Consider the following 27,450-nt stretch of genomic DNA (forward strand, 5'->3'; position numbering starts at 1 on the left):
CTTGACATAAATTTGGCCATAACGAAGGTTTCACAGTGGAGGTAAAGGAAAAAAAATCAGGAAATAGTTTGTCTGTAATTATACAGGGTGAGTCACCTAACCATTACCGCTGGCTATATTTCGTAAACCACATCAAATACTGACGAATCGATTCCACAGACCGAACGTGAGGAGAGAGGCTAGTATAACTGGTTAATACAAACCATAAAAAAATGCACGGAAGTATGTTTTTTAACACAAACCTACGTTTTTTTTAAATGGAACCCCGTTAGCTTTGTTAGCACATCTGAACATATAAACAAATACGTAATCAGTGCCGTTTTTGCATTGTAAAATGTTAATTACATCCGGAGATATTGTAACCTAAAGTTGACGCTTGAGTACCACTCCTCCGCTGTTCGGTCGTGTGTATCGGAGAGCACCGAATTACGTAGGGGATCCAAAGGGAACGGTGATGGACCTTAGGCACAGAAGAGACTGGAACAGCACATTACGTCCACATGCTAACACCTTTTTATTGGTCTTTTTCACTGACGCACGTGAGGGGTGAGGTACACGTACACACGTGGTTTCCGTTTTCAATTACGGAGTCGAATAGAGTGTGTCCCGACATGTCAGGCCAATAGATGTTCAATGTGGTGGCCATCAGTTGCTGCACACAATTGGAATCTCTGGCATAATGAATGTCGTACACGCCGCAGTACATCTGGTGTAATGTCGCCGTAGGCTGCCACAATACGTTGTTTCATATCCTCTGCGGTTGTAGGCACATCACGGTACACATTCTCCTTTAACGTACCCCACAGAAAGAAGTCCAGAGGTGTAAGATCAGGAGAACGGGCTGGCCAATTTATGCGTCCTCCACGTCCTATGAAACGTCCGTCGAACGTGTACCTCACCCATCATGGTAATGTACATCTGCGTCAGTGAAAAAGACCAATAAAAAGGTGTTAGAATGTGGACGTAACGTGCTGTTCCAGTCTCTTCTGTACCTTGAAAGGTGGCTACACTGAGCCACAGCGCCAGAGATTGCGCCAAAGAGTATTATTCAGCCGCCTCCACTGGCAGTGCTTGTCGAGAACTCGTAGTAGTCAGTGCTTGCTGAGATGTCGTAGTGAAAAGTTCTTGTCGAGATGTGGCAGTGGTCAGTGCTTGTTGAGAGGTAGTAGGAGCCAAGTCGTTGTTGAGATGTCGTCGTACTGAGTGGTTGTGCATATCTTGCTGAGAGGATATTGATAGCTGTACTATTTGAGGCCATGTTTTATGCAGTTGTTTGATGGGATAGATAGCAGATGTTGTTCGAATGGAGATATTGTAATGATCAGAGTGCCTTTCGTCAATATATATGAAGGTAAAAAAAAAATTTCCCTTTTTTCCATTATTTCTGTGTCTTAAATAATGCGTCATTACAGGTTCAGTCAACAAAGCATCTGGCTCGTGTTCTTGTATTAGAGTGTAATTCTGGTTTTCTTGCGCAATTATAGTATTTCTATTTTTTTTAATTACTTCAGTATAAACGATATTTAAAATTTCTTGTCTTATTGAAGAAGAACCGTGCCAGATGTATACGTTGAATCACACTTCCACACACAGAACAGTTACACTTGTGCTTTGTTGTTGCGTTGGTTTTATAGCTGCTGGGGACTTAATTAATTAATTGTGTTAACGGAAAATTTCATTCCATTCTTTGTTGTTATTCTATGCAGTCAGATTGCGTACTGAAACTAGTCAGGGCCAACCGTTTACGAGACTTCGTAATCGGACATACAGCTACTAAATCAAAAAATTAAAATTATTTTCATTTAATTTAATTAAGCCCCCATGCAACCTAAGGTCCGTCGCCGTTTCCTTTGGATCCCCTACGTAATTCGGTGCTCTCCGATACACACGATCGAACAGCGGAGGAGTGGTACTCGAGCGTCAACTTTAGGTTACAATATCTCCGGATGTAATTAACATTTTACAATGCAACAAACGGCACTGATTACGTATTTGTTTATATGTTCAGATGTGCTAACAAAGCTAACGGGGTTCCATTTAAGAAAACGTAGGTTTGTGTTAAAAAACATACTTCCGTGCATTTTTTTCATGCTTTGTATTAACCAATTACACTAGCCCCTCTCCTCACGTTCGGTCTGTGGAATCGATTCGTCAGTATTTGATGTGGTTTACGAAATATATCCAGCGGTAACGTTGGGTGACTCACCCTGTATAATACGAAAAAAATTGACTTTTGTTATATGATTGTCTGTCTGTTCGTCCATTTGTTAAAAAGACCTTGTTAAAAAGCCCTTTTCTCAGGAACGGATACACCTATCAGCTTGAAAGTTAAGTCAAATACTGAAGCTTATTGCTCCTTGGTGGTGTGTACAAGATGAGCTTGCTATCAAAACATACAGGCATTTATAAATCGTAGGCTTCCGCGGCCAGAGTCAGTCGACATAAAAGTTTTCTGGGTTTGGTACCGCGTCATAATGTAAAAACTACTGCTGCTGGATAAAAACCACATTTCGGCCATGATTGCAGCGGCCTTCTTCTGGGTCTAATGGTGCGTTCTACCTAGCCAGTGTTCTTTACATTTTGTTGTTAGTGTTCACTGCGCTTGCCATTACGTCATAATTTTAAAAAGGTAGTTAGTTTCACTGGTCACTTAAGGAAGAAGGAGAGGGAACTTTATTTTAATAGGTTATTGCCGTGGAGGGAGGACGTGACCTCTGTTGTCCATTGGCCCTTGTGTTGTGTACCATGATCGGTGACCACCGTCGAATGAGAAGTTGGCTGATATTTACCAACTGCTGGACGTCGGCAGTTACTCGCCCGTGGTGCTCGTGCCTCGTGTTGACAGTGCGGTCTGTTGGGCTCTGATTGCTGTCAGCCGAGATGGGGCAAGCCTGAGTCCATCCTCCCTGTTACTGTTGTTAGCGTGTTTAAGGGGCTCCGGAAAGGCTCAAAATCATGAAAAGTTCAATTTTTATTTTTTTGCGTTTTCTGAATCTGCAGACTATTACCTTTTAATAGATATATAATTTATTCAATTCCGAAGACTACAACTATTTTTAAATATTTTTTGAAATGTGTTCTACATGGGTGTGACCCACTGTGGCGCTGTTAAACTGCTGTCAAATGGTGTTATTATTAACGTCCGTGTTCATCAGGTACATTTTAGTGATGTGAGATAAAGTATGTGTTGTGGCTAACCTGTGATGGTTCAATATATATCGCTGGTGTGATTGTCGATTGTTTCATGTTTATCTACTCTGTCGTTATCTCGAAAATATTCGTAATTAATTCTGTTTCTTGAGTCTCTGTTTTGTTGAAGTATAATAATGAGTAAAAGTAAAGTTATTAGAAATCCACTGAAGGCTTTTAAGAAAAGGAGAAATGTTGGAAAGCCGAAGGTATGTGTTATTACTGTAAACAATAAAGACGATAACCAAGTGAGTGAACCTAACCTCTCAAGTACACCTGCCCATAGCAGTCAAAGTGGGAAAGAAAATACTTCACAGAAGAAGCTTGGTTCTATGAGTGAAAACTATGAATGTTTTATGGGCGTATCGGATGTGAATGAAATATTTGATATGTCGGTTCTCAAAGGAATTTTTTCAAACTGTGTAAGATATATTCATTGTAGTGAAGTTGGTCTGGAACTCTCCATAATAAAGCACGTAGGACTTGCTAGTGAAATACAACTGAAATATGATAAGTGTTCATACATGACCACCTTTTGGAACAGTGTTGCAGTAACTGCAACTGAAGAAAATGGTAGCAAAATCTACGAACACAACAATGAGCGATGCTTGCTTTAGACAAGGAACGCCTTCGGGCTGCAGACAGGGCTGTAAAGAGTCTAGAAATACAAGCAAGAGTAAACAGGAGGAGGAACAAGAGGAAGCTGGAGGAGGAGTTTGCAGAGGATGAAGATAATCCATCCTATGGACCTGGAATGCACTAAAAAGTTAATCCAATCTTTGTCGCTCGATTCCCAAAACTTTTATTTTCTCATACTAATTACATGTTTTCTAAGGATCTTCCAAACATATTTGTTTCAAACTTTCAGTAAATGTTACACAGTACCTTCTGCATAATTTAACACAGCCTTTTTCCAAAAAAACTGTATATTTTTGAATATATAAATAAAAAATTGCAAAAAAATGTTGTGAATTTTCATTACAATTGAAAAAAATCATCTTTAATAACTGAACTAAATTTTGTAAAATCCCTGTGTTAAGTTGTAGCCCATATTCCAATAACTAATCTGTAAAAAGTTCAACTTCCTACCTCAAATACTTTGTGAGGAAAGATGTAATTTATAAGTGTTATTTTAACATTGCAAGTATAGGGCGTTCCGGAGCCCCTTAAGTATTTCGATGGCCTCTCTGATTTTTGCGTTTCGTCATAATTGGCTGCGTGGCCAACACACAGGCGTCGCTGAATTTTATTTCTTTTCCGCAGTCTTGCTGGTGTTCTGCCACTGCGGATTTACTGTGTTGCCCTAGACGAACATAGCGCTCCTGTTCCCGAATGCGCGTTGCTATTGGCCTACCAGTCTCGCCAATGTATGCCTCTCCACATTCGCATTCCACCTTGTGAACGCCTGCAGTGTGTAATGCATTCACCTTGTCCAGAAGAAGGCCGCTGCAGTCGTGGCCGAAACGTTGGTTTTTCTCCAGCAGCAGTAGTTTTATACATTATGACGCGGTACCAAACCCAGAAAACTTTTACGTATACAGGCGTTTATGTCACATATTTTGATACTTGCAAACTCACTCATCGAACTCCACAGGGTACGCTTCCTATTGACCTAAAATCATGAAATTTGTCGAGAAGCAACGTTCCACAGTAGAAGTAGAGGAAAAAGAATCAGTAACTTGTTAATTTGTAATTATACCATACTAAAAAATATTTCGTCATTTGTAATCCGATTTCGACAATGAAATAAAAACATTCTTTTACAGCCCTCGAATCCCCGGGACCGATATCTTGCAGCCGGCCGAAGTGGCCGTGCGGTTAAAGGCGCTGCAGTCTGGAACCGCAAGACCGCAAGTTCGAACCCTGCCTCGGGCATGGATGTTTGTGATGTCCTTAGGTTAGTTAGGTTTAACTAGTTCTAAGTTCTAGGGGACTAATGACCTCAGCAGTTGTGTCCCATTGTGCTCAGAGCCATTTGAACCATTTCGATACCTTGCCAGCATCAGTACTGATAACAGGCATCAATAGTAGAGATTTTCGATTCCCGGAATGGATGAACTGTATATATCAATAATTCGTACGCAACCCTCGCAGTAACAATCCCGTTTTTTTTGTTTTTTAAATAAATCATGACAGCAGATAAAATAAACATGTTGGAAACAACAATTCAAAGAAAAATAATACAACACTACACAAAAAATTCTGAAATAATAGCATGTAAACAAATATTACGGAGCACGATGTGTCTCTTTGGGGAGCGGGGATACGCTTCTTGGGACAGCGGAAGCGGGGAGGTAGTGGCTGCAGCGCCTCTTTCTTTCCTCGTACTCCGCTGGATCGACTTTAAGAACAAAGCGACGATGCCGAGTGATCGACAGTCGCAAAAATTACGACCTCGACAGCAGCGCTCGTTGCTGCAACAGCAGGAAGCGCGAACAGCGGCGCATCGCGCTAGCGCTCCTCGCGGCAGACGCCAAAACTACGAGCGCTCGGCCGGCTCCGCGCTGCGCTGACGGATCAGTGGCGACCGGGCGCAGGTGGAACATCGCTGCCCGCTCCCTATTACCGACAGTGCGCGGTGCTGCAGGCGCACACACCCCCGTCTCCTCCCAAGTGCGACAGGATGCGGCCGGCCCTGCTCTAGGAGACCGCGTCGCGCCTACACCAGTTACCCCGTCGCCTCGACAGCGCGCATCCCGTCTGCACACGAAATTTCAGTCACCTTTCCCCGTTTGACACCTTTTCCGCCGATTCTCAGCCATGTCGAAGCCGGAGAAGCTGATCATCATGTCGTCCGACGAGGAGGAATTGGACGAGTAAGTACTGCCCCTGGCCACACCTGTTCTCCTGTTTGGCGCCTTGCTTTCAGATCGCAGAGCGTTTCGGAGCTCCCGCCCCCATGGAAACGACGATATCGACCCAGCAGAAACAAGCGGAAATTACTCTGCCTTCGTCCAAACAGGAATATTGATATTTTACAGTGGGTCGGATTCCGAAGTCTGAGAAAGAAAAGAAAAGATATCGTTGCTCCTGTGAGATGGGCGGGGTTTACGCTTTGTGTGTGTGTGTGTGTGTGTGTGTGTGTGTGTAAATATGTGCCTGCATTTTGAAGTGGCGGACATCTAAAACTCTAACTTAAAACCGGCTGAACATCATCTTTTTTTTTTTTTTTTTTGTTATATGCTCATCCATTTACCACAAAATTACACTACTTGCACTTTCAAGCAACCAACGTTTTATGGATTGTGTGTCACATTCTGTTGATTAACAGCTGAGTTCCGTGGTTGTTCAGTTGTTTCTCCCAATCTCACTGGAGGCAGGACGAGCGATTGAAGTTAAAATCGCGTCGACGACGAAGTCATTAGAGTTGGGCCACAAGTTCGGATAGCGGAGAGAAATCGGTCCCTTTCAAAGCAACCATTGCAGCATTCGCCTTACAAATTTTAGTGAAACCATGGAAAACCTAAAACTAATTGACCGCGCGAGAATTCGAACCGCGGGACCAGTGACTTACCACTGCTCCACATCGCTTGGTTATTGATTTCAAAAAGGAATTACATCCGCTTATAGTGTAAAAAACAAGCTGACTTTATCGACACGTTTCCAAAAGAGTATTTGACGCTTCTTTTCTATGTAGTAAAAAGTCGTAAGCATACTATGTTTGGCTGAAATTGTTGGAAGCGTTCCAGACTTATTCTTTGCTTTTCACGCTGCCTACTGCCACACCCACTCCCACGAATTAAATGCCGTGGTTTCCCAGCAAACGTAGCCGGAAAACTATAGACTCGGCATGCATTCTTTTTCCTCGATAGTAAGCTATATATGTACTAAGTTGATTGACATGTTTCGATGGATTTCCCAATTATTGTGTTTCGCTCCGTAACACACCAATGTTCGTTAAAGTAGGATTAAATGGGATTGCGGATGAGATTTGTTATCCGATTGAGGATTTCTTGGTATGGGTGATGCAGCATATTTTCTCATATCGAGAATCGTTGACAGAAACAGAAGACACTTTAGTCGTGCCCTAAGGAAGAGTGTTGTCGCCCTTGTTGTTCTTATTAATGACATGGCAGTCAATATTAATACTAACAACATACTTTTTCCAAATGATACTTACCTCTATATACAAAAGGACATGTTCTAACTGATTCAGTGACTCCTCATCGCCCACCCTAAAGTGCTGAGGGAAGAAACTTGAGATTTGGAGAGGGTGTTGATCTTGTTTTGTATGACTTTTCGAAATTCCTTCACTAAGGGGGTGAAATAGGGGATAAAAGATTTTTCGAAAATATGTCGCTATTAAGGCAATTTTGAAGTTCGAACTATGCGATTGGTATTTGGTTATTTGGCCAAAAAAGAAAATACGTGTTTCAGTGTCTTTAGAGAAGAAATACGCGTTTCAAAGTTGTTTTTTTTTTTTTTAAATTCAACACCAAGTGGAGTGAAATAAACGATAAACAGAACTATGAATGCAGAATCGCTTTTTGGTCAGAAGTGCGTGCGGAAAAGAGCAAGTCCTATGCCCTTAATTAGTGTGAGAAATTTAGAAGCTGCAGTTTGTAAATTGAATCAAAGGAATCTATTCGACAGTCACCACGACAAGTCGGCTTTTGTCTGAACTGCATAGGAAAGAAACGGACTTTTAGTGCGGTGATTTTTCAGTATGTTTAAGATATAAAGTAGCAACTGTAAATTTAAGAAAATTAATTATCTTCTGTAAAGAAAACTTATGTTAAAGTGACACGTTCCACATCATTACGAAATGTCGTATTATTATCTATGGAACAAGGATTGATGTATGTATGTATATATAGCTCCAAAATAATTTTTGTTGTACTAATACGGAAACTAATTATTACTGATGACAAAATGGGTGGCATACTTAAATGCTATTCCATGTACAGGAATATCCGTCTGAGACGAGAGAATTCAGTACCATCTGTGAGACTGGCGCTATTAATTACAGAAGCACTTAGCCTTTCTTTTTTCACTCGATGTATGAAATTAAATTAAATCCATTGTAACACTTCAATTATGCAAAGAGTGTTAGCCGCGTAAATGAACACTTACTCTTTTATAGTGCACACGAGCAATAGGCATAACAACATACTAACTCGATTAAAGAAAAACAAAAAATGGTATGCACAGACCACACATCAACGGAAGTGAAGCAGCGGACGCTAACCTAGTCTATAGAAAAGTACTACCTGAAAAAAGCTACCCAAATATCCAGTCGGTTGGTAACATTTGCACAAAGTGCTCTGTGACATTCCTCAGAGTTTTTATCATTTATTTAACCAGTTAGCATTTTGCAACAAGGTTTCATCATCATCATCAACACTGTCTGAGAAGTTGTGCAAAGGTTGGCGATTAGGTCCTGAGACTGCGGCACAAGTGAGTCACAACTGGATTCGGTCGACTCATACAAATACCTGCGCGTATCGAGGTCTGTAGGGATATGAAATGGAACAGTCAGCTAGGCTCAACCGCAGGTAAGAGAGGCTCCACGCCCCTCTGGTCGATGGCAGTACACTGTAAAAATGCGGTTGGTCTGCAACCCACGTCACTAACACATCACTCGAGCGTGCCGTCTGACGATCTTGTTCTCATGCGTGTGGACCCCGTGCCAAAAAATAGGTATGACAAGGGAGGGGGGGGGGGGGGGTGGAGGTTTGGGGTGGGTTGTTTGGGGAAGGAGACCAGACAGCGAGGTCGTCGGTCTCATCGGATTAGGGAAGGACGGGGAAGGAAGTCAGCCGTGCCCTTTCAAAAGAACCATCCCGGCATTTGCCCGGAGCGATTTAGGGAAATCACGGAAAACCTGAATCAGGATGGCCGGACGCGGGATTGAACCGTCGTCCTCCCGAATGCGAGTCCAGTGTGCTAGCCACTGGTCTAACAAGGAACACTGAATATATGCAAAGGAGGGCACGCCAGGTGGTCACAGCTTCGACTCACGGGAAAGTATAGCACCCACGATGAAGATCGTGAATTTCCTCACAAAAGCCTCGAGAAAAAGTGACCACAAAGACAAGATTAGATTAATTCCAGCGCACAAAGAGGTATATAAATAGTCATTCTTCTCGAGCTCCATGCGCGATCGGAGAATGCAGAAAGTTGTACTTAACAGCTCAACCAATGTAGCCTGGGGACAAATCACATCTAATATACACTGTCGGAAAAAATTAATGCACACTTCTAGAGGTTTCCAGTGCACTCAAGATTTATTGTAGCAACGGTTCATATGGAGTACGTGGACTACAGTTCAATAGCACAAGCGGTTACGAGGTACCAGGAATCGACACAAGCTGAAACACCCATGTTTGTATGTGGTACAGCTTCAAATGTTTCAAATGGCTCTAAGCACTACGGGACTTAATGTCTGAGATCATCAGTCCCCTAGAACTTAGAACTACTTAAACCTGACTAACCTAAGGACATGACACGCATCCATGCCCGAGGCAGGATTCGAACCTGCGACCGTAGTAGCAGCAGTCGCGCGGTTGCGGACTGTAACGCCTAGAACCGCTCGACCACGGCGGCCGGCCGGTGCAGCTTTCATGGGCATGCAGGTATCGACCCTGGCATACCGTCGATCGCGTGCCTGCATTTTGAAGTGGCGGACATCTAAAACTCTAACTTAAAACCGGCTGAACATCTTTTTTTTTTTTTTTTTTGTTATATGCTCATCCATTTACCGCAAAATTACACTACTTGCACTTTCAAGCAACCAACGTGAAGAACACTGTCCTGGAATGCGTTACGCCACGCCTCTTCGACCTTTTCGGGTAGTTCTGCAAGACTAGTCGGCTGACGAGTCGCGCGAGTCAGATCTCGATCTCGTCTCATCCTATCCCACACGTGCCCGATTGGGGACAAGTCTGGAGATGGTGACGGCGAGGGAAGTTTCTGCAGGTCCTGAAGAGCACGTCGAGCTTCAGGGGCAGTGTGTGGACGAGCATTGTCCAGCTGGACAGGGAGTTGTTGAATCTGACTATAGCTTCACAGTACACGTATTCCTCATCAAGTGTGTTCTAAATAATACGCTGAAGTTCAAACGGAACAATAGTCTACGTAATTACACGAGAAGAAAAAATGATATTCATGATTATAGATTAAGGCTGTTTTAGCACAAAAAAGGGTGCACAATACTGTAAGGAAAATTTCTGATTACCTATTTCCATTTTAGTTTACATTCCATGTTCCACAGGAACGTATTCACGAGCAAGCCTCATTGGTCATGGAACGAGTAAGTACATGAAGTTGTAACAAAATAAGAATAATAGTGATGTAAAATATCCGACAAACAGAAAGGGAAAATTTGAAAAGAAATTGAGAAAGGTTCTCTGTAACATCTCCTCCTGTTCAGTACAAGAATTACAATTATTATCATGTGTGAAAGATAGTGCGTAGAAGTTACTAACTCAGACCAGTATATTAAAAAACAAAGTTAAAAGTTCAGCATGTAGCCACATTTCCAAATTGATCTGAGATGCGAATGTTAAATGACAACTACGGCATTCTGTATTACTATTTATCGTGCAAATGGTCCATGGATCATGAAATTAATGAACCAAATTAATCTCTGGTAAAAGGCGTTCCAAAGCAACCCAAAGCTGTTCTATAGGATTCAGTTCAGGACTCTCTGCAGGCCACTCCGTTACAGTGGTGTTATCGTGTAACCACTTCCCTACAGGTCGTGCATTATGAACAGGTGCTCGATCGTGTTGAAAGACAAAGTCGCCATCCCCGAAATGCTCTTCAACAGTGGGAAGCAGGAAGGTGCTTAAAACATCAATGTAGGCCTGTGCTGTGATAGTGCCACGCAAAACAACAAGGGGTGCAAGCCCCCTCCACGAAAAACACGACCACACCATAACACCACCCGCCTCCGAATTTTACTGTTGGCACTACACACGCTGGCAGATGAAGTTCACCAGGCATTCCCCATACCCACACCCTGCCATCGGATCGCAACATTGTGTACCGTGATTCGTCAGTCCACACAACGTTTTTCCACTGTTCGATCGTCCAGTGTTTACGCTCCTTACACCAAGCGAGGCGTCGTTTGGCACTTACCGGCGTGATGTGTGGCTTATGAGCAGCCGATCGACCATGAAATCGAAGTTTTCTCACGTCCCGCCTAACTGTCATAGCACTTGCAGTGGATCCTGATGGAGTTTGGAATTCCTTTGTGATGGTCTGGATAAATGTCTGCCTATTACACATTACAACGTTTCCACTTCAGTATTGCATCGGAGTGGAGCTATGGATGTTTATGAGTGTGGGAATCTCGTGTACAGACGTATGACACAAGTGATACCCAATCACCTGACCACGTTCGAAGTTTGTGAGTTCCGCGGAGCGGCCCATTTTGCTCTCTCACGATGTCTAATGACTACTGAGGTCGCTTATATGGAGTACCTGGCAGTAGGTGGCAGCACAATGCACCAAATATGAAAAACGTTTGTTTTGGGGGTGTACGGATACTTTTGATCACGTAGTGCACTTGCGACTAGATACAAGATTTCCTCGCATATAGAATCTAGCACGCACTCTTAATGGAACTCGACGATTGTCAAATTAATTCCCAGGAATACCCCAAGGAAGTGTGGAGAACCGTTTCTGTTTACGGTGCATATAAATGATCTAGTAAAAAGCGTCGAAAGATGTTTAACGCTGTTCGCAGATGACGATTTGCGGAGGGATCTACAGAGGATTGATGAATGGTGCAGGCACTTGCGTTTGTCGCTAAACGTAAATAAACGCAACATAACAAGCGCACAAAGGAAAAGAAATCCACTACTGTACAACTACACTATTGACGACAAACCACTGGGAACAGTATCTATCATAAAATGTCTAGGAGTATCTATTCGAATCGACCTCAACTGGAATGATCACATAAAACTGTAGGAAAAGCTGTTACCAAACTAAGGTTCGCACGAAGAGTCTTAAAAAAAATGTAATTCATCCACCATAGGGGCTTACAAGGCATTTGCTATAGCGATTATTGAATATTGTTCATCAATTTGAGACCCTTACCAAAGAGGAGTGATAGAAGAGCCGTGCGTTTCGTCACAGGATCGCGTAGAAGGCGAGAGAGCGTTACAGAGACGCTGAACGAACTCTGGTGATGGCTGGGTGTTGTGTGCTGTCCTTAGGCTAGTTAGGTTTAAGTAGTTCTAAGTTCTAGGGGACTTATGACCACAGCAGTTGAGTCCCATAGTGCTCAGAGCCATTTGAACCATTTGAACTCTGGTGGCGGACATATCAGGAGACGTGTTGTGCACCACGGAGAGGTTTGCTATTCAAATTTCCAGAGAGTCCTTTCCGGCAAGTGTCGTACAACATATTACTTAATCCCACATACGCCTCACAAAATGATCACTACGGGAGAATTTGAGAAATTAGAGCTCATACATTGTTTTTTTCGACAGCCATTCTTCCCAGTTTGATAGGACCGCTGATGTTCTCTGTGTACGGTACATAAATTCTTTGGCGGACAGAGTCACCAGCAATTTACGGTTGTTGGCTCATGACACTGCCGTGTACGAGAAATCGTCGTCGTTGAGCGATGTTCTAAATGAAGAAAAATGTAAGTTAATGCGAATGAGTAGGAAAAACAATCATGTAACGTTGCAGTACAGCGATAGTGGTGCGCTGTTTGAGCCAGTCACATCGATTAAATATCCGGGTGTAACGTTGTAAAGCGATGTGAAATAGAACGAGCACGTCAGGTTGGTTGTAGGGAAGGTGTATTCTCCACTTCCGTTTATTGGGAGAATTTTGGGAAAGTGTAGCTCACTTGTATACGAGACAACATATAGGACACTGGTGCGACCCATTCTTGAGTATTATTCGAGAGTTTGGGATCCGCATCAGGTCGGAGTAACGGAAGAAATTGAAGCGATGAAGAGGTGGGCTGTGACTGGTACGTTCGATAGGTTCGAAGAACATGCGAGTAGTACAGCCATGTTTCAGAACTTAAATGGCAATTGGCGTAGGGAAGGCGACTACCTTTACGCATAACACAACTGGGAAAATTTGAGAGAACCGGAACCTGACTGCAGAACGATCCTACTGCCGCCGACGTACATTTCGCGTAAGGACTACGAAATAAGATGCGAGAAGTAGGGGCAGTCGCTTTTCCCTCGCTCTGTTTGTGAGTGGAACACAAAAGAAAATGACTAGTAGAGGTGCGTGGTACCCCCCGCCATGGGTTTGGTAGAATGTGTGTAGTTGCAGATCACATAGTGGAACCAGAAGTACACTCCGCCACACAGCATCAGGTGGCGTGCGCAGTATGGATGTAGATGTTTTAGCTACAATCCAACCTTCCACATTCTACGCATTGTTGCTTCCAAGCAGTATGGATGTAGATGCTTTAGCTACAATCCAACCTCTCACATTCTACACATTGTTGCTTCCAAGCAGTATGGATGTAGATGCTTTAGCTACAATCCAACCTTCCACATTCTACGCATTGTTGCTTCCAAGCAGTATGGATGTAGATGCTTTAGCTACAATCCATCCTCTCACATTCTATGCATTGTTGCTTCCAAGCAGTATGGATGTAGATGTTTTAGCTACAATCCAACCTTCCACATTCTACGCATTGTTGCTTCCAAGCAGTATGGATGTAGATGCTTTAGCTACAATCCAACCTTCCACATTCTACGCATTGTTCCTTCCAAGCAGTATGGATGTAGAAGCAGTTAATTCCATAAATTATCTGGGAGAACGCATTAGGAGTGATCTGAAATGGAATGATCATATAAAATTGATCGTCGGTAAAGCAGACGCCAGACTGAGATTCATTGGAAGAATCCTAAGGAAATGCAACCCGAAAACAAAGGAAGTAGGTTACAGTACACTTGTTCGCCCACTGCTTGAATACTGCTCAGCAGTGTGGGATCCGTACCAGATAGGGTTGACAGAAGAGATAGAGAAGATTCAACGGAGAGCAGCGCGCTTCGTTACAGCATCATTTAGTGATCGCGAAAGCGTTACGGAGATGATAGATAAACTCCAGCGGAAGACTCTGCAGGAGAGACGCTTAGTAGCTCGGTACGGGCTTTTGTTGAAGTTTCGAGAACATAGCTTCACCGAGGAGTCAAGAGGAATATTGCTCCCTCCTACGTATATCTCGCGAAGAGACCATGAGGATAAAATCAGAGAGATTAGAGCCCACACAGAGGCATACCGACAATCCTTCTTTCCACGAACAATACGAGACTGGAGTAGAAGGGAGAACCGATAGAGGTACTCAAGGTACCTTCCGCCACACAGCGTCAGGTGGCTCGCGGAGTATGGATGTAGATGTAGATGCTTTAGCTACAATCCAAACTTCCACATTCTACGCATTATTACTTCCAAATACAGTGGAGAACAAAAAAACATTTTTGGTATCTACTTAATATCTCGTTGGAAGGCAATACAGCAGCTATTATAGGTAGCTTGGATTCAACAAATAAATAGTGGATTTGTGGCAGTGTGTGGCACAGATATCTACGCACAGTTTACTCAATAGCCTGGTTTGTGAATGCGGAACTGGCGCACGATGGAGTTTCGAATGTCTTCCATAGGGTACAGACCAGGCGAATCTGGTGGTCAAGACAACAACGTGAGTTAGCTGTCATGTTCCTCGACCCAGTGTATCACGATTCTGGCCTTGAGACATGGAGAGTTATCCTGCTGGAAGGTACGCTCACTGTCAGCACTCAAGCATGAAGGAATGCGGTTCGTATACAATAATTTTCATGCAGTCGACAGCTGCAATGACGCCTTCGATTACCATCTCAGGTAGTAAACCCAGGTGAATGTCCCCCATAGCGTAATATCCCCCCCCCCCCCGCCTCCTCCCCATCCGCACCGGTCCGTATCTAACAGCTGTTCGCCTGGATATAGGCGTATCCGGACACGATAAACACTGTTGCTGATACCCCATTATCGTCGCTGTGTGGCGAAGGCAGTGAAACAGCATGGCCGGCGGGGGTGGCAGAGCGGTTCTAGGCGCTACAGTCTGGAACAGCGCGACCGCTACGGTCGCAGGTTCGAATCCTGCCTCGGGCATGGATGTGTGTGATGTCCTTAGGTTAGTTAGGTTTAAGTAGTTCTAAGTTCTAGGGGACTGATGACCACAGATGTTAAGTCCCATAGTGCTGAGAGCCATTTGAACCATTTGAAACAGCATGCAGGGAAAAAACTGGGATGTTTGCGAGTAGAACTTCCGCACCGAGGGTAGCGTTCGAAGTATTAGATAGATCATCCCCCATCCCGCGAATCGACAGTTTCGACGATTTTTGCCTGCTATCGATGTCGAAACAGCCGAGATATCAAACAATGTGACATAAATATCAGTATCTTTCAGTTTTTTACACCACAAAGCGATTGTAGATGTCAGTATGTGACAGTTTAGAAATTCGTTACTCATTGCTGAGAAAAAGAGCTCCTTAAACGCGGACACACGGTCGGTCGGATATTTGATTTTTTCCTTTACTTGTACTGTGGCACCTTGTTTCTTGTCGAATTGCATGTGTCAACGGGGAGTGCACTATAGGTTTTGGTGTGTGAGTTTGTGTGTGTCAGAATATGTGACATAATGAAATTAAAAGATACGGCCGCAAAGGGGCCGAGACATATATTTCAACTTGATATGTCCAACCGTTCGTGTGAAAAATGGTTCTGTCGGACAGACAGACGACAAAGTGATCCTGCAATGGTTCAATTCTCACCGACCAAGGTAGAGAACTGTACGAAGAGTACTCGGTCCAGCTTCCTTAAGACGCACTCCCTTAATATCTCAAGGACGTGACACGTGTCAATCTAAAGCCTGTAAGATATCCACGAATCTGCTACAAGGTCCCGCGACAGCCGTATATCTGTCCAGCCGTTGTGATAAGCGCCTGCTACCTTATCACATGCTCTTTTTTGAGCACACGTTGACGGAATCTGTTGTGTTTCTCCTGTCTGGTTACCACATAGGCAATTACTGTACGAACAATGTGTCTTCCGTTGTGTAGCCAGGATACAGTTACATTAGTATACAAAAATACAGTGGAAATAGTTTTTTTAATGATTCTGCTAAAGTGCACTACATCTATTACCGAAAGCGCATACGAGACTAAGTTCCTTTCAGAGTACGCTGACAAAATAGCCCCATACGTAGCAATCATATACAACCGCTCGCTCGACCAATGATCCGTACAGAAAAGTTGCACAGGTCACATCAACAATCAAGAAAGCAAGTAATAGTAATCCAATGAATCATAGACCTATATCACTAACGTCGATTTGCAGTAGGATTTTGGAACATACTGTGTTCGAACATTATCAATTACTTCGAAGAAAACGAACTGTTCACAAACAGTCAGCACGGTTTTAGAAAATATCTATCTTATGAAATACAACTAGCTCTTTATTCGCAAGAAGTAGTGACTGCAGGGGATCTCAAATCGATTCTCTGTTTTTGTTTTTCCAGAAAGCTGTCGATACCCTTCCTCACAAGCGAATTCTTGTGAAATTGCGTGCCTTCGGAGTATCGCTTCAGCTGGGCGACTGGATTTTCTGTCAAAGAAGTCACAATTCGTCGTAACTGACGGAAAGTCGTCCAGTAAAACGAAAGTGATTTCTGGCGTCCCCGAAGGACCTGTTGCAGGGATCCTGCTGTGCCTAATCTGCATAAACCATTTAGGAGACATTCGGAGCAGCCCTCTTAAATTGTTTACAGGTGATGCTGTCATTTGCTGCCTCTTAAAGTCAACAGAAGATTCAGACCAATTGGAAAATGTTTTAGCTATCGCATGGTACGAAAAGTGGCATTGCATTGAATTGCATTGCATTGCGAGGTCATCCACACAAGTACTAAAACGAATCCGCTTAACTTCGGTTACACGACAAATCACAAATATCTAAAGGCTTTCAGATGAACTAAATACCTGGAATTACAATTACGAGTAACTTCAAGTGGAGCAATCACATAGGTAATGATGTGGAGAAAGTGAACGAAAGACTGCGATTTAGTCGCAGAACACGTAGGAGACGCAGCAGGTCTACTAGAGAGACTGCCCACACTAGCCCGCTATGCTCAATCGGATCCTTACGAGACTGGACTGGAGAAAGACATCGAAAAAGTCCAAAGAAGGGCAGCTCGTCCTGTAATCCTAGATTTCCGGAAGGCTTTTGACACTGTACCACACAAGCGGCTTGTAGTAAATTTGCGTGCTTATTAAATATCATCTCACTTATGTGACCGGATTCGTGATTTCCTGTCAGAGGGGTCACAGTTCGTACTAATTGAGGGAAAGGCACTGAATAAAACAGAAGTGATTTGTTCCGTTCCCCAAGGTAGTGTCATACGCCCTCTGCTGTATCTTATCTATATAGACGATTTACGAGACAATCTGAGCAGCCGTCTTAGGTTGTTTGTAGACAATGCTGTCGTTTATCTTCTAGTAAAGTCATCAGAAGATCAAAACAAACTGCAAAACGAGTTAGTATGGCGTGAAAACTGTCAATTGACCATTAGTAATAAAAAGTGTGAGGTCATTCACATGAGTGCTACAAGGAATCAGTTAAACTTCGGTTACACGATAAATCAGTCAAATCCTAAGGCCGTAAATTCAACTAAATACCTAGGAATTACAATTACGAACAACTTAAATTGGAAAGAACACAGAAAATGTTGTGGGGAAGGCAAACCAAAGACTGCGTTTTATTGCCAGAACACTTAGAAAATGTAAGAGATTACTAAAGAGATTGCCTACACTACGCTTGTCCATTTTCTTTTCGAGAACTGCTGCGCGGTGTGGGATCCTTACCAGATAAGATTGGTGGAGTACATCGAGAAAGTTCAAAAATGAGCAGCACGTTTTGTATTATCGAAAAACAGGGGAGAGATTGTCACGGACATGATACAGGATTTGGGATGGACATCATTAAAAGAAAGGAGTTTTTCGTTGCGGCGGAATTTCCTCACAAAATTTCAACCACCAACTTTGTCCTCCCAATGCGAAAACATTTTGTTGACGGCGCCCTACATAGGGAAATCAGAGCTCGCACGGAAAAATATAGGTGTTCGTTTTGTCCGCGCGCTGTTCGAGATTGGAATAATACAGAATTATTGTCAAGGTGGTTCGATGAACCCTCTGCCAGGCACTTAATTGTGAATTAAGTAGTATGCATGTACTGTATTGTATGGAACTGGGGACCTAAAAACGATGGAGAGGCTTCGTCCCCGTCGCAGCCCTAAGTGGTTCACAACCCCACAACAGGCTACAGGAGTCCACCCACCCCACCGCCGCCCCGCACCGAACCCAGCGTTACTGTGCCGTTTTTCATGGAGGGGGCTTACACCCCTTGTTTTGCGTGACACTGACACAGCACAGGCCTACATCGATGTTTTAAGCACCGTCTTGTTTCCCACTGTTGATGAGCAATACGGGGATAGCGATTGCATCTTTCATCAACACGATCGAGCACCTGTTCATAATGCACGGCCTGTGGCGAAGTGATTACACGATAACAACATCCCTGTAATGGACTGGCCTGCACAGAGTCCTGACCTGAATCCTATAGAATCTTATAGATTTGCAGTAATCACTGTGTGGACGATGTGGCCTATTCTACACCTTATTTCAAATCTATATAACGACGTTGTGCTGATTATATTTATATGTTTTGACGATGCCATTACGGCCTTATCACTTTAGGACATGGTGTAAAAAAGATCTGAGGATGGTCATTACGGACTGAAACCGGTCATCGTCTAAAGAATTGATATTGTGATCGAAGACTGTAATAAAAAAGATTTGAGAACACCTTTGGGTTGTTTTGGAACACCGGCTTCGTGCAAAGCCTCACCGACCGACATCGATACCTCTCCTCAGTGCAGTACTCCATGAAGAATGGGCTGCCATTCCCCAAGAAACCTTCCAGCACCTGATTGAACGTATGCCTGCGAGAGTGGAAGCTCTCATCAAGGCTGAGGGTGGGCGAACGCCATATTGAATTCCAGCATTGCCGATGGAGGGCACCACGAACTTGTAAGTCGTTTTCAGCCAGGCGTCCGGATACTTTTGATCACATAGTGTGTTTTCAATTTGGTTTTCTTAAACATAAAACCTAACTTTTTCAGTGCTGTTCTATTAATTCAGCAATGACACGTTGGTCTGTCGACAAAGAAATCGGGATGTGGGTGAGAGAGCGTGCTGTTGTCGTTTCCCTGTCGGCGCAGCGCTATCTGGCCAGCTTCCTTCCCGTTGCTTTAAATCATGCAGCTGCCACTGGCGACTTCCACTTCCCCCTCCGGCCACTGTGTCAGACTCTTCCTTATACGGCCCGGCCCGCTCGTGCGAGGCGCAGCAATTAGTGCCACGGGCCCTGCGCAACTCACGTAGGACAAGTGCTGTCTTTCGTGACCTTCGGTTTCGAAAGAGAGTACTGGTTGCTAAAGGAAACCAATAAGTAAGATATGACGTCGCATTTTGAGTCACAACACCATCATTTTCTAATTGCTTAACACTAGTTACGTACGTGATGAATCGCGATTTCGTTTGAATGTACACAATGTGTACGAAATATCCAGGTTATCTAGTGTTCTTCTTTCGGATGACGAAAAGTTGTCAACTATGGTAGATTTCAGAATTTAAGCACAATCTACGATGACAACATGTTTGCCAATACGATTTCAAATATGATAGAGAGTAGGGAGACGCTATATGTGTTCCACTTAAAGAACTGTACAACGTATTTAAATTTAAAACTAAAGAGACACAAAATTAAACATCATCGTCATCATCTGCATGTAGCGGTCCACAACCACTGCCGTCGTCGTCGTCGTCATAATCATTGTTATCATTCATATAGTGTAAGCTTTCACGGCCGGTATTGTCTTCGCTTAAAACTTCCGGGCTGGTAGGCCGTGGTCGAAGTATAAAACTCTCTCCTGACGTTTCGTCTCCGACTGCGGGAGCCATCCTCGGAGGTAAAGCGGCGAACTGCGAAGAGAATTCGAGGAAGCGCTGATTATATAGGCAGTGCAGAGGGCGCCACTGTCGATCACGTGGCGTCTGCTATGAGATTGTCCCTGGTAATGCCAACATTCTCGATTGAAAGTAATCGATCGTCACGCTTGCGGTGCAACGCTGACATCCAAGTCTTTCCTGTCAAAATTATTACGATGTTTAACAATCTCGATAGCCTCTCTAACCAAGCGTGCATAATAATGTGAGGTTTTTGATATGACGCTCGTCGCGCAGAATTTTATTTCAAGATCACCTTCCTGGTAAACATGTTCCGCTACGGCCGATTTATCCGTGTGACCCAGGCGGCAATTGCTCTTATGTTCGAGAAGACGGGTGTTCACACTTCTCTTTGTGGTACCGATGTAAACCTGTCCACAACTACAAGGAATTTTATATACCCCCGGTGTAGTCAAAAGGAGTCCTGCATCTTTTGCCGACCTTAAAAATTCTTTTATTTTCCTGGTGGGTCTGAAAATAGTTTCCACCCCATACTTGCCTAAAACTTTCCCAATGCGATCTGTGACCTTACTAACGAACGGAAGAGAAACTTTGTCCTTGGACGACTGTTGTTCGTCCTTACTCCTGATTCTGTGCCTAGAGTGAAGTGCTCGATCTATATCCTTGCTAGAATAGCCATTCTTCCCGAAAGTTGACCGTAGAAGTTCAATCTCATCTTTTAAATAAACAGGTTCACGAAGTTTGTACGCCCTGTCTACCAAAGTTTTCATTACACCTCTTTTTTGTCTAGGGTGGTGGTTTGAATCTTTGTCTAGATAACGATCAGTATGTGTGGGCTTTCTATGCACCTTATGGCCCAACGTTCAGTCCCGCCGTTTAATCACAGACACATCCAGGAAATTCAATTGCCCATTTCTTTCCGTCTCCATAGTGAATTGGATTTTCGGATTAATGCTGTTTAAATGTGTCAGGAAGGCATCCAGCTCCTCTGCTCCGTGTGTCCATATTACGATCGTGTCATCGACGTAGCGATACCATCTGGCTGGTCTCTTACTGGCAGTCTGCAACGGCCGTTGTTCAAAAGTCTCCGTAAATAAGTTAGCCACAGCAGGACTGAGAGGACTGCCCATGTTCATAAAAGTTATTATTGTACTGAAAGTAGGTTGTGGTGAGACAGTGTCGGAATAATGCCACATTATCGGTAGGAAAAATATGCGCTATGCATAAGATAGCTTCGTTTCCCGGAATCATGGTAAATAACGACACAACGTCAAAACTGACGAGGATATCATCCGGGCCCACGCTCGTTTCCTTTAACTTGTCAATGAAATGAGCTGAATTTTTAATATGACTGTCTATCCTACCAACAATAATAACTTTTCGATTACTTTCAATCGAGAATGTTGGTATTACCAGAGACAGCCTCGTAGCAGACGCCACGTGATCGACAGTGGCGCCCTCTGCACTGCATATATACACTCCTGGAAATGGAAAAAAGAACACATTGACACCGGTGTGTCAGACCCACCATACTTGCTCCGGACACTGCGAGAGGGCTGTACAAGCAATGATCACACGCACGGCACAGCGGACACACCAGGAACCGCGGTGTTGGCCGTCGAATGGCGCTAGCTGCGCAGCATTTGTGCACCGCCGCCGTCAGTGTCAGCCAGTTTGCCGTGGCATACGGAGCTCCATCGCAGTCTTTAACACTGGTAGCATGCCGCGACAGCGTGGACGTGAACCGTATGTGCAGTTGACGGACTTTGAGCGAGGGCGTATAGTGGGCATGCGGGAGGCCGGGTGGACGTACCGCCGAATTGCTCAACACGTGGGGCGTGAGGTCTCCACAGTACATCGATGTTGTCGCCAGTGGTCGACGGAAGGTGCACGTGCCCATCGACCTGAGACCGGACCGCAGCGACGCACGGATGCACGCCAAGACCGTAGGATCCTACGCAGTGCCGTAGGGGACCGCACCGCCACTTCCCAGCAAATTAGGGACACTGTTGCTCCTGGGGTATCGGCGAGGACCATTCGCAACCGTCTCCATGAAGCTGGGCTACGGTCCCGCACACCGTTAGGCCGTCTTCCGCTCACGCCCCAACATCGTGCAGCCCGCCTCCAGTGGTGTCGCGACAGGCGTGAATCGAGGGACGAATGGAGACGTGTCGTCTTCAGCGATGAGAGTCGCTTCTGCCTTGGTGCCAATGATGGTCGTATGCGTGTTTGGCGCCGTGCAGGTGAGCGCCACAATCAGGACTGCATACGACTGAGGCACACAGGGCCAACACCCGGCATCATGGTGTGGGGAGCGATCTCCTACACTGGCCGTACACCACTGGTGATCGTCGAGGGGACACTGAATAGTGCACGGTACATCCAAACCGTCATCGAACCCATCGTTCTACCATTCCTAGACCGGCAAGGGAACTTGTTGTTCCAACAGGACAATGCACGTCCGCATGTATCCCGTGCCACCCAACGTGCTCTAGAAGGTGTAAGTCAACTACCCTGGCCAGCAAGATCTCCGGGTCTGTCCCCCATTGAGCATGTTTGAGACTGGATGAAGCGTCGTCTCACGCGGTCTGCACGTCCAGCACGAACGCTGGTCCAACTGAGGCGCCAGGTGGAAATGGCATGGCAAGCCGTTCCAGAGGACTACATCCAGCATCTCTACGATCGTCTCCATGGGAGAATAGCAGCCTGCATTGCTGCGAAAGGTGGATATACACTGTACTAGTGCCGACATTGTGCATGCTCTGTTGCCTGTGTCTATGTGCCTGTGATTCTGTCAGTGTGATCATGTGATGTATCTGACCCCAGGAATGTGTCAATAAAGTTTCCCCTTCCTGGGACAATGAATTCACGGTGTTCTTATTTCAATTTCCAGGAGTGTATAACCAGTGCTGCCTCGAGTTCTCTTCGCAGTTCGCCGCTTTACCTCCGAGGATGGCTCCCGCAGTCGGAGACGAAACGGCAGGAGAGAGTTTTATACTTCGACCACGGCCTGTCAGCCCGGAAGTTTTAAGTGAAGACACTGTTATCATTGTTGGTCTTATTACACTCTCCAGTCACAGTGTGACCACCTGTCAGAAGCCCTTTGCAGCACGGGATGCTGTGAGACCCGTAAGAAGAGTGTCAGTGAGGTTGAGGGATGTGCAGCCATGGCGACTCCAGAGCGGTGGCCAGCAGCTCCAGGTTTCTCGATTGAGTTTCGTGGCGCGGCCAGCCCGATCGACGTCGTCCCACCGACTCGCGGTTGGGTTTAACCCTTTATTTGGCAAATGGTGAAAATAAAAACAAAACAAAAATTTTTTTCAGTGCTTATAGTTATTTATTATGCTTGAAGAAATACAATTAGTCAGTATAAGAAATTTTTGACAAAAATTATGAAAATTATGAAATGCTGCTTACAAGCACACATTTATACATATTATAGAAAAAAAGTGTTTGCCAATAAGCTCAAGCAAAAGGTTTCCTGTTCGTGAATAATTTAATTTATAACCACATTTATGCATTCCTGCTGTGTAATAGAACTGTTTCATTTTCCTTTCTAGTTCTTCTTGCAACGGAATTTTTGGAAACAGTTCCTCTTTGGAACGAAGCACAATACTAAACTAGATTGCATTTTGAACACATGACTGTAGACTATCCAGATGGACAATAATGACGACCTTTGGGACCGTACTGGGCGCGCAGTCCAGAACCGCGCGACTGCTACGGTCGCAGGTTCGAATCCTGCCTCGGGCATGGATGTGTGTGATGTCCTTAGGTTAGTTAGGTTTAAGTAGTTCTAAGTTCTAGGGGACTGATGACCTCAGATGTTAAGTCCCATAGTGCTCAGAGCGATTTGAACCATTTGAATCGTTGGGACCGTATACAGGCCAATGCTCCATATTATCAAATCGGACATCTTGTCTAACAGTCGCAGCTGTTGGCTTCCTCCTCTTCTTTTGTGATGGTGTTGTGTCTATTAAGGGCCTTCCTACTTTCCTTTTCCCTGAAAACATCAAACCATTGGCAATATCTGCCCTGAATGACGTCAATGAGGTCTTCTTGCCCAGAGATTTTCTTTGAAATACCAGCCAGGCATTTACAACACTCAGATCTAGCATAAATCGAAACAAGCTCATGTACCTACGCCTAGTTTTCATTGGTACTCTGTAGAGTATATCGACATACCAGCAAGATCAACTCCTCCCATACGCTGGCACTTGCACTAGAAGGATTCACTGCAGAAGGTCCTTGCACGTGTTCAGCTTCTGAGATTTCACTTCCTGAATCAGAATCAGTTTCTGCTATAACTAGGTTATGGAACTGAGATTGACGCTCTGGAATGTAGTCTGGATCATCACCACTACAGTCTGTCAAAACTTCGAGTTCAGAGTCTTCAGATTCGCTTAGATCAGACAAAGCCGGGTTTCTGATGGAACTACTATTCCTCTCGCTTTTTTAATTCCATAAAATATTCTGGAATCGCCCATGTGGTTGCAGTACATCACCTCTGAGCTTTAACATTACTCCTTTTACCATTAACGAAAACATTACTTCACACAAAGACAACGCAGCACGTAACTTGAGGATCTTCCTCTCGTTGCATCGGCAACTGGTTTCCTTCCAGACGAATGTGCAACGAAACTAAAGCTCATTCCTCCATTATGATCCAGTCTCGTTGTTGTTAGCTCCTCAATAAAAACCGCTGCCTCTGCAATCGCGTGAGTCTGGTTTACAGGACATTTGTCACAGCCTCTGGTAGGCAAGACTGCGGGGAAACTACAGTTCCTCAGACGTACAAATTTGGAAATTTGTGGTAAGTTTCTATGGGTCCACACACACACACACACACACACACACACACACACACACACACACACACGCACACACACGCCCCAGGGAGGACGGGGGCAGCCGAGGAACCGCGCCAAGGCGCCTCGGACCGCGCGGCTATCCCGCGCGGCCTTGAGTCGTACACTGATAACCTAAGATATTGTGGTCATCTGCTTAGGAGCGCAATATAGCAGCATTCTGTCTGGCGTGGATTCAACAAGTACGTGGTCGGTTTGCGGAGGTATGTGGCCCAACATGGTTACGCATATATCACGAATTCCATGCCTACCAGCTATACCCCGCAAGCCACCTTACGGTGTGTGGCGGTGGATACTGTATGTACCAGCGTCACTTCCACTTCTGCTGTTCCAGTCGCGAATAGTTCGCGAGAAAGAACGATTACTAGTAACCCTCTGCGTGGACTAGAATGTCTGTAAAACTTCCTGGCAGATTAAAACACTGTGCCGGACCGAGACTCGAACTCGGGACCTTTGCCTTTCGCGGGCAAGTGCTCTACCAACTGAGCTACCCAAGCACGACTCACGCCCCGTCCTCACAGCTTCTGCCAGTACCTCGTCTCCTACTTTCCAAACTTTACAGAAGATCTTCTTCTCAGTTGGTAGAGCACTTGTCCGCGAAAGGCAAAGGTCCCGAGTTCGAGTCTCGGTTCGGCACAGTGTTTTAATCTGCCAGGAAGTTTTATATCAGCGCACACTCCGCTGCAGAGTGAAAATCTCATTCTAGAAACATCCCCCAGGCTGTGGCTTACCCATGTCTCCGCAATATCCTTTCTTTCAGGAGTGCTAGTTCTGCAGGGTTCGCAGGAGAGCTTCTGTTAAGTTTGGGAGGTAGGAGACGAGGTACTGGCGGAATTAAAGCTGTGAGTACCGGGTGTGAGTCGTGCTTGGGTAGCTCAGTTGGTAGAGCACTTGCCCGCAAAAGGCAAAGGTCCCGAGTTCGAGTCTCAGTCCGACACACAGATTCAATCTGCCAGGAAGTTTCATATCAGGCCACACTCTGCTGCAGAGTGAATATCTCATTCTAGAATGTCTGTAGTTGTATCCTGACAGTGTAGTCGAGAGGTATACCTAGGGGAAAGCAATATACGTACGCTGTGTAACTTTAACAGCAGACCACACCGTGATGCAGAGCGCCTCTCTTGCAGCGTCGGCCACTCGAGTTGGCTGAGCATCTCCGTGACTCTTTAGCGCTTACTGAATGAACCTGTAACGAAACGCACTGCTCTTCTTTGGATCTTCTCTATTTCCTCTATCTCTCCTAACTAATGCGAATCGCACACTGACGAGCAATATTCCACTATTGGTCGAACTTCCATTGTTGACGGACTGCATTTCCTGAGGCTTCTTCCAGCGAATCTCAGTGTGGCATCTACCTCACTCGCGATTAATTTTATGTGGCCATTCCACTTCAAATAGCTCCGTACGCAGACTCCTAGATATTATATGCAAAAACTGGTAGAAGCCGACGTCGGGGAAGATCAGTTTGAATTCCGCAGAAATGTTGGAACACATGGGGCAATACTAACCCTACGACTTATGTTACAAAATAGATTAAGGAAAGGTAAACCTACGTTTCTAGCATTGTAGACTTAAAGAAAGCTTTTGACAATGTTGACTGGAATACTCTCTTTCAAATTATGAAGGTGGCAGGGGTAAAATACAAGGAACGAAAGGCTGTTTACAATTTGTACAGAAACCAGATGGCAGTTATAAGAGTCGAGGGACATGAAAGGGAAGCAGTGGTTGGGAAAGGAGTGAGACACGGTTGTAACCTCTCCCCGACTTTATTCAATCTGTATATTGAGCAAGCAGTAAAGGAAACAAAAGAAAAATTCGGAGTAGGTATTAAAATCTACGGAGAAGAAATAAAAACTTTGAGGTTTGCCGAGGACATTGTAATTCTGTCAGAGACAGCAAAGGACTTGAAAGAGCAGTTGAACGGAATGGACAGTGTCTTGAAAGGAGGGTATAAGATGAACATCAACAAAAGCAAGACGAGGATAATGGAATGTACTCGAATTAAAATGGGGTGATGCTCCCGGAATTAGATTAGGAAATGAGACACTTAAAGTAGTAAAGGAGTTTTGCTATTTGGGGAGCAAAATAACTGATGATGGTCGAAATAGAGAGGATATAAAATGTAGACTGGCAGTGGCAAGGAAAGCGTTTCTGAAGAAGAGAAATTTGTTAACATCGAGTATAGATTTAAGTGTCAGGAAGTCGTTTCTGAAAGTATTTGTATGGAGTGTAGCCATGCATGGAAGTGAAATATGGACGATAAATAGTTTGGACAAGAAGAGAATAGGAGCTTTCGAAATGTGGTGCTACAGAAGAATGCTGAAGATTAGATGGGTAGATCACATACCTAATGAGGAGGTATTGGATAGAATTGGAGAAGAGAGAAATTTGTGGCACAACTTGTC

General features: G+C 44.5%; 1 protein-coding gene across 1 annotated transcript in view; it reads left to right on the top strand.

The window, feature by feature from the left end:
* Positions 1-5,720: 5,720 nt before the first annotated feature.
* LOC126428321 (uridine phosphorylase 1) overlaps positions 5,721-27,450 on the top strand; it is a 476,800-nt gene continuing 455,070 nt past the window's right edge. The window contains exon 1 of the mRNA XM_050090260.1: positions 5,721-6,005. Within this exon, the coding sequence (XP_049946217.1) occupies positions 5,950-6,005 (56 nt within the window). The 5' untranslated portion in view covers positions 5,721-5,949. The remainder of the gene's footprint in view (positions 6,006-27,450) is intronic.

Source organism: Schistocerca serialis, chromosome 12 (genome assembly GCF_023864345.2).
Source record: "Schistocerca serialis cubense isolate TAMUIC-IGC-003099 chromosome 12, iqSchSeri2.2, whole genome shotgun sequence".
Lineage (NCBI taxonomy): Eukaryota > Metazoa > Arthropoda > Insecta > Orthoptera > Acrididae > Schistocerca > Schistocerca serialis.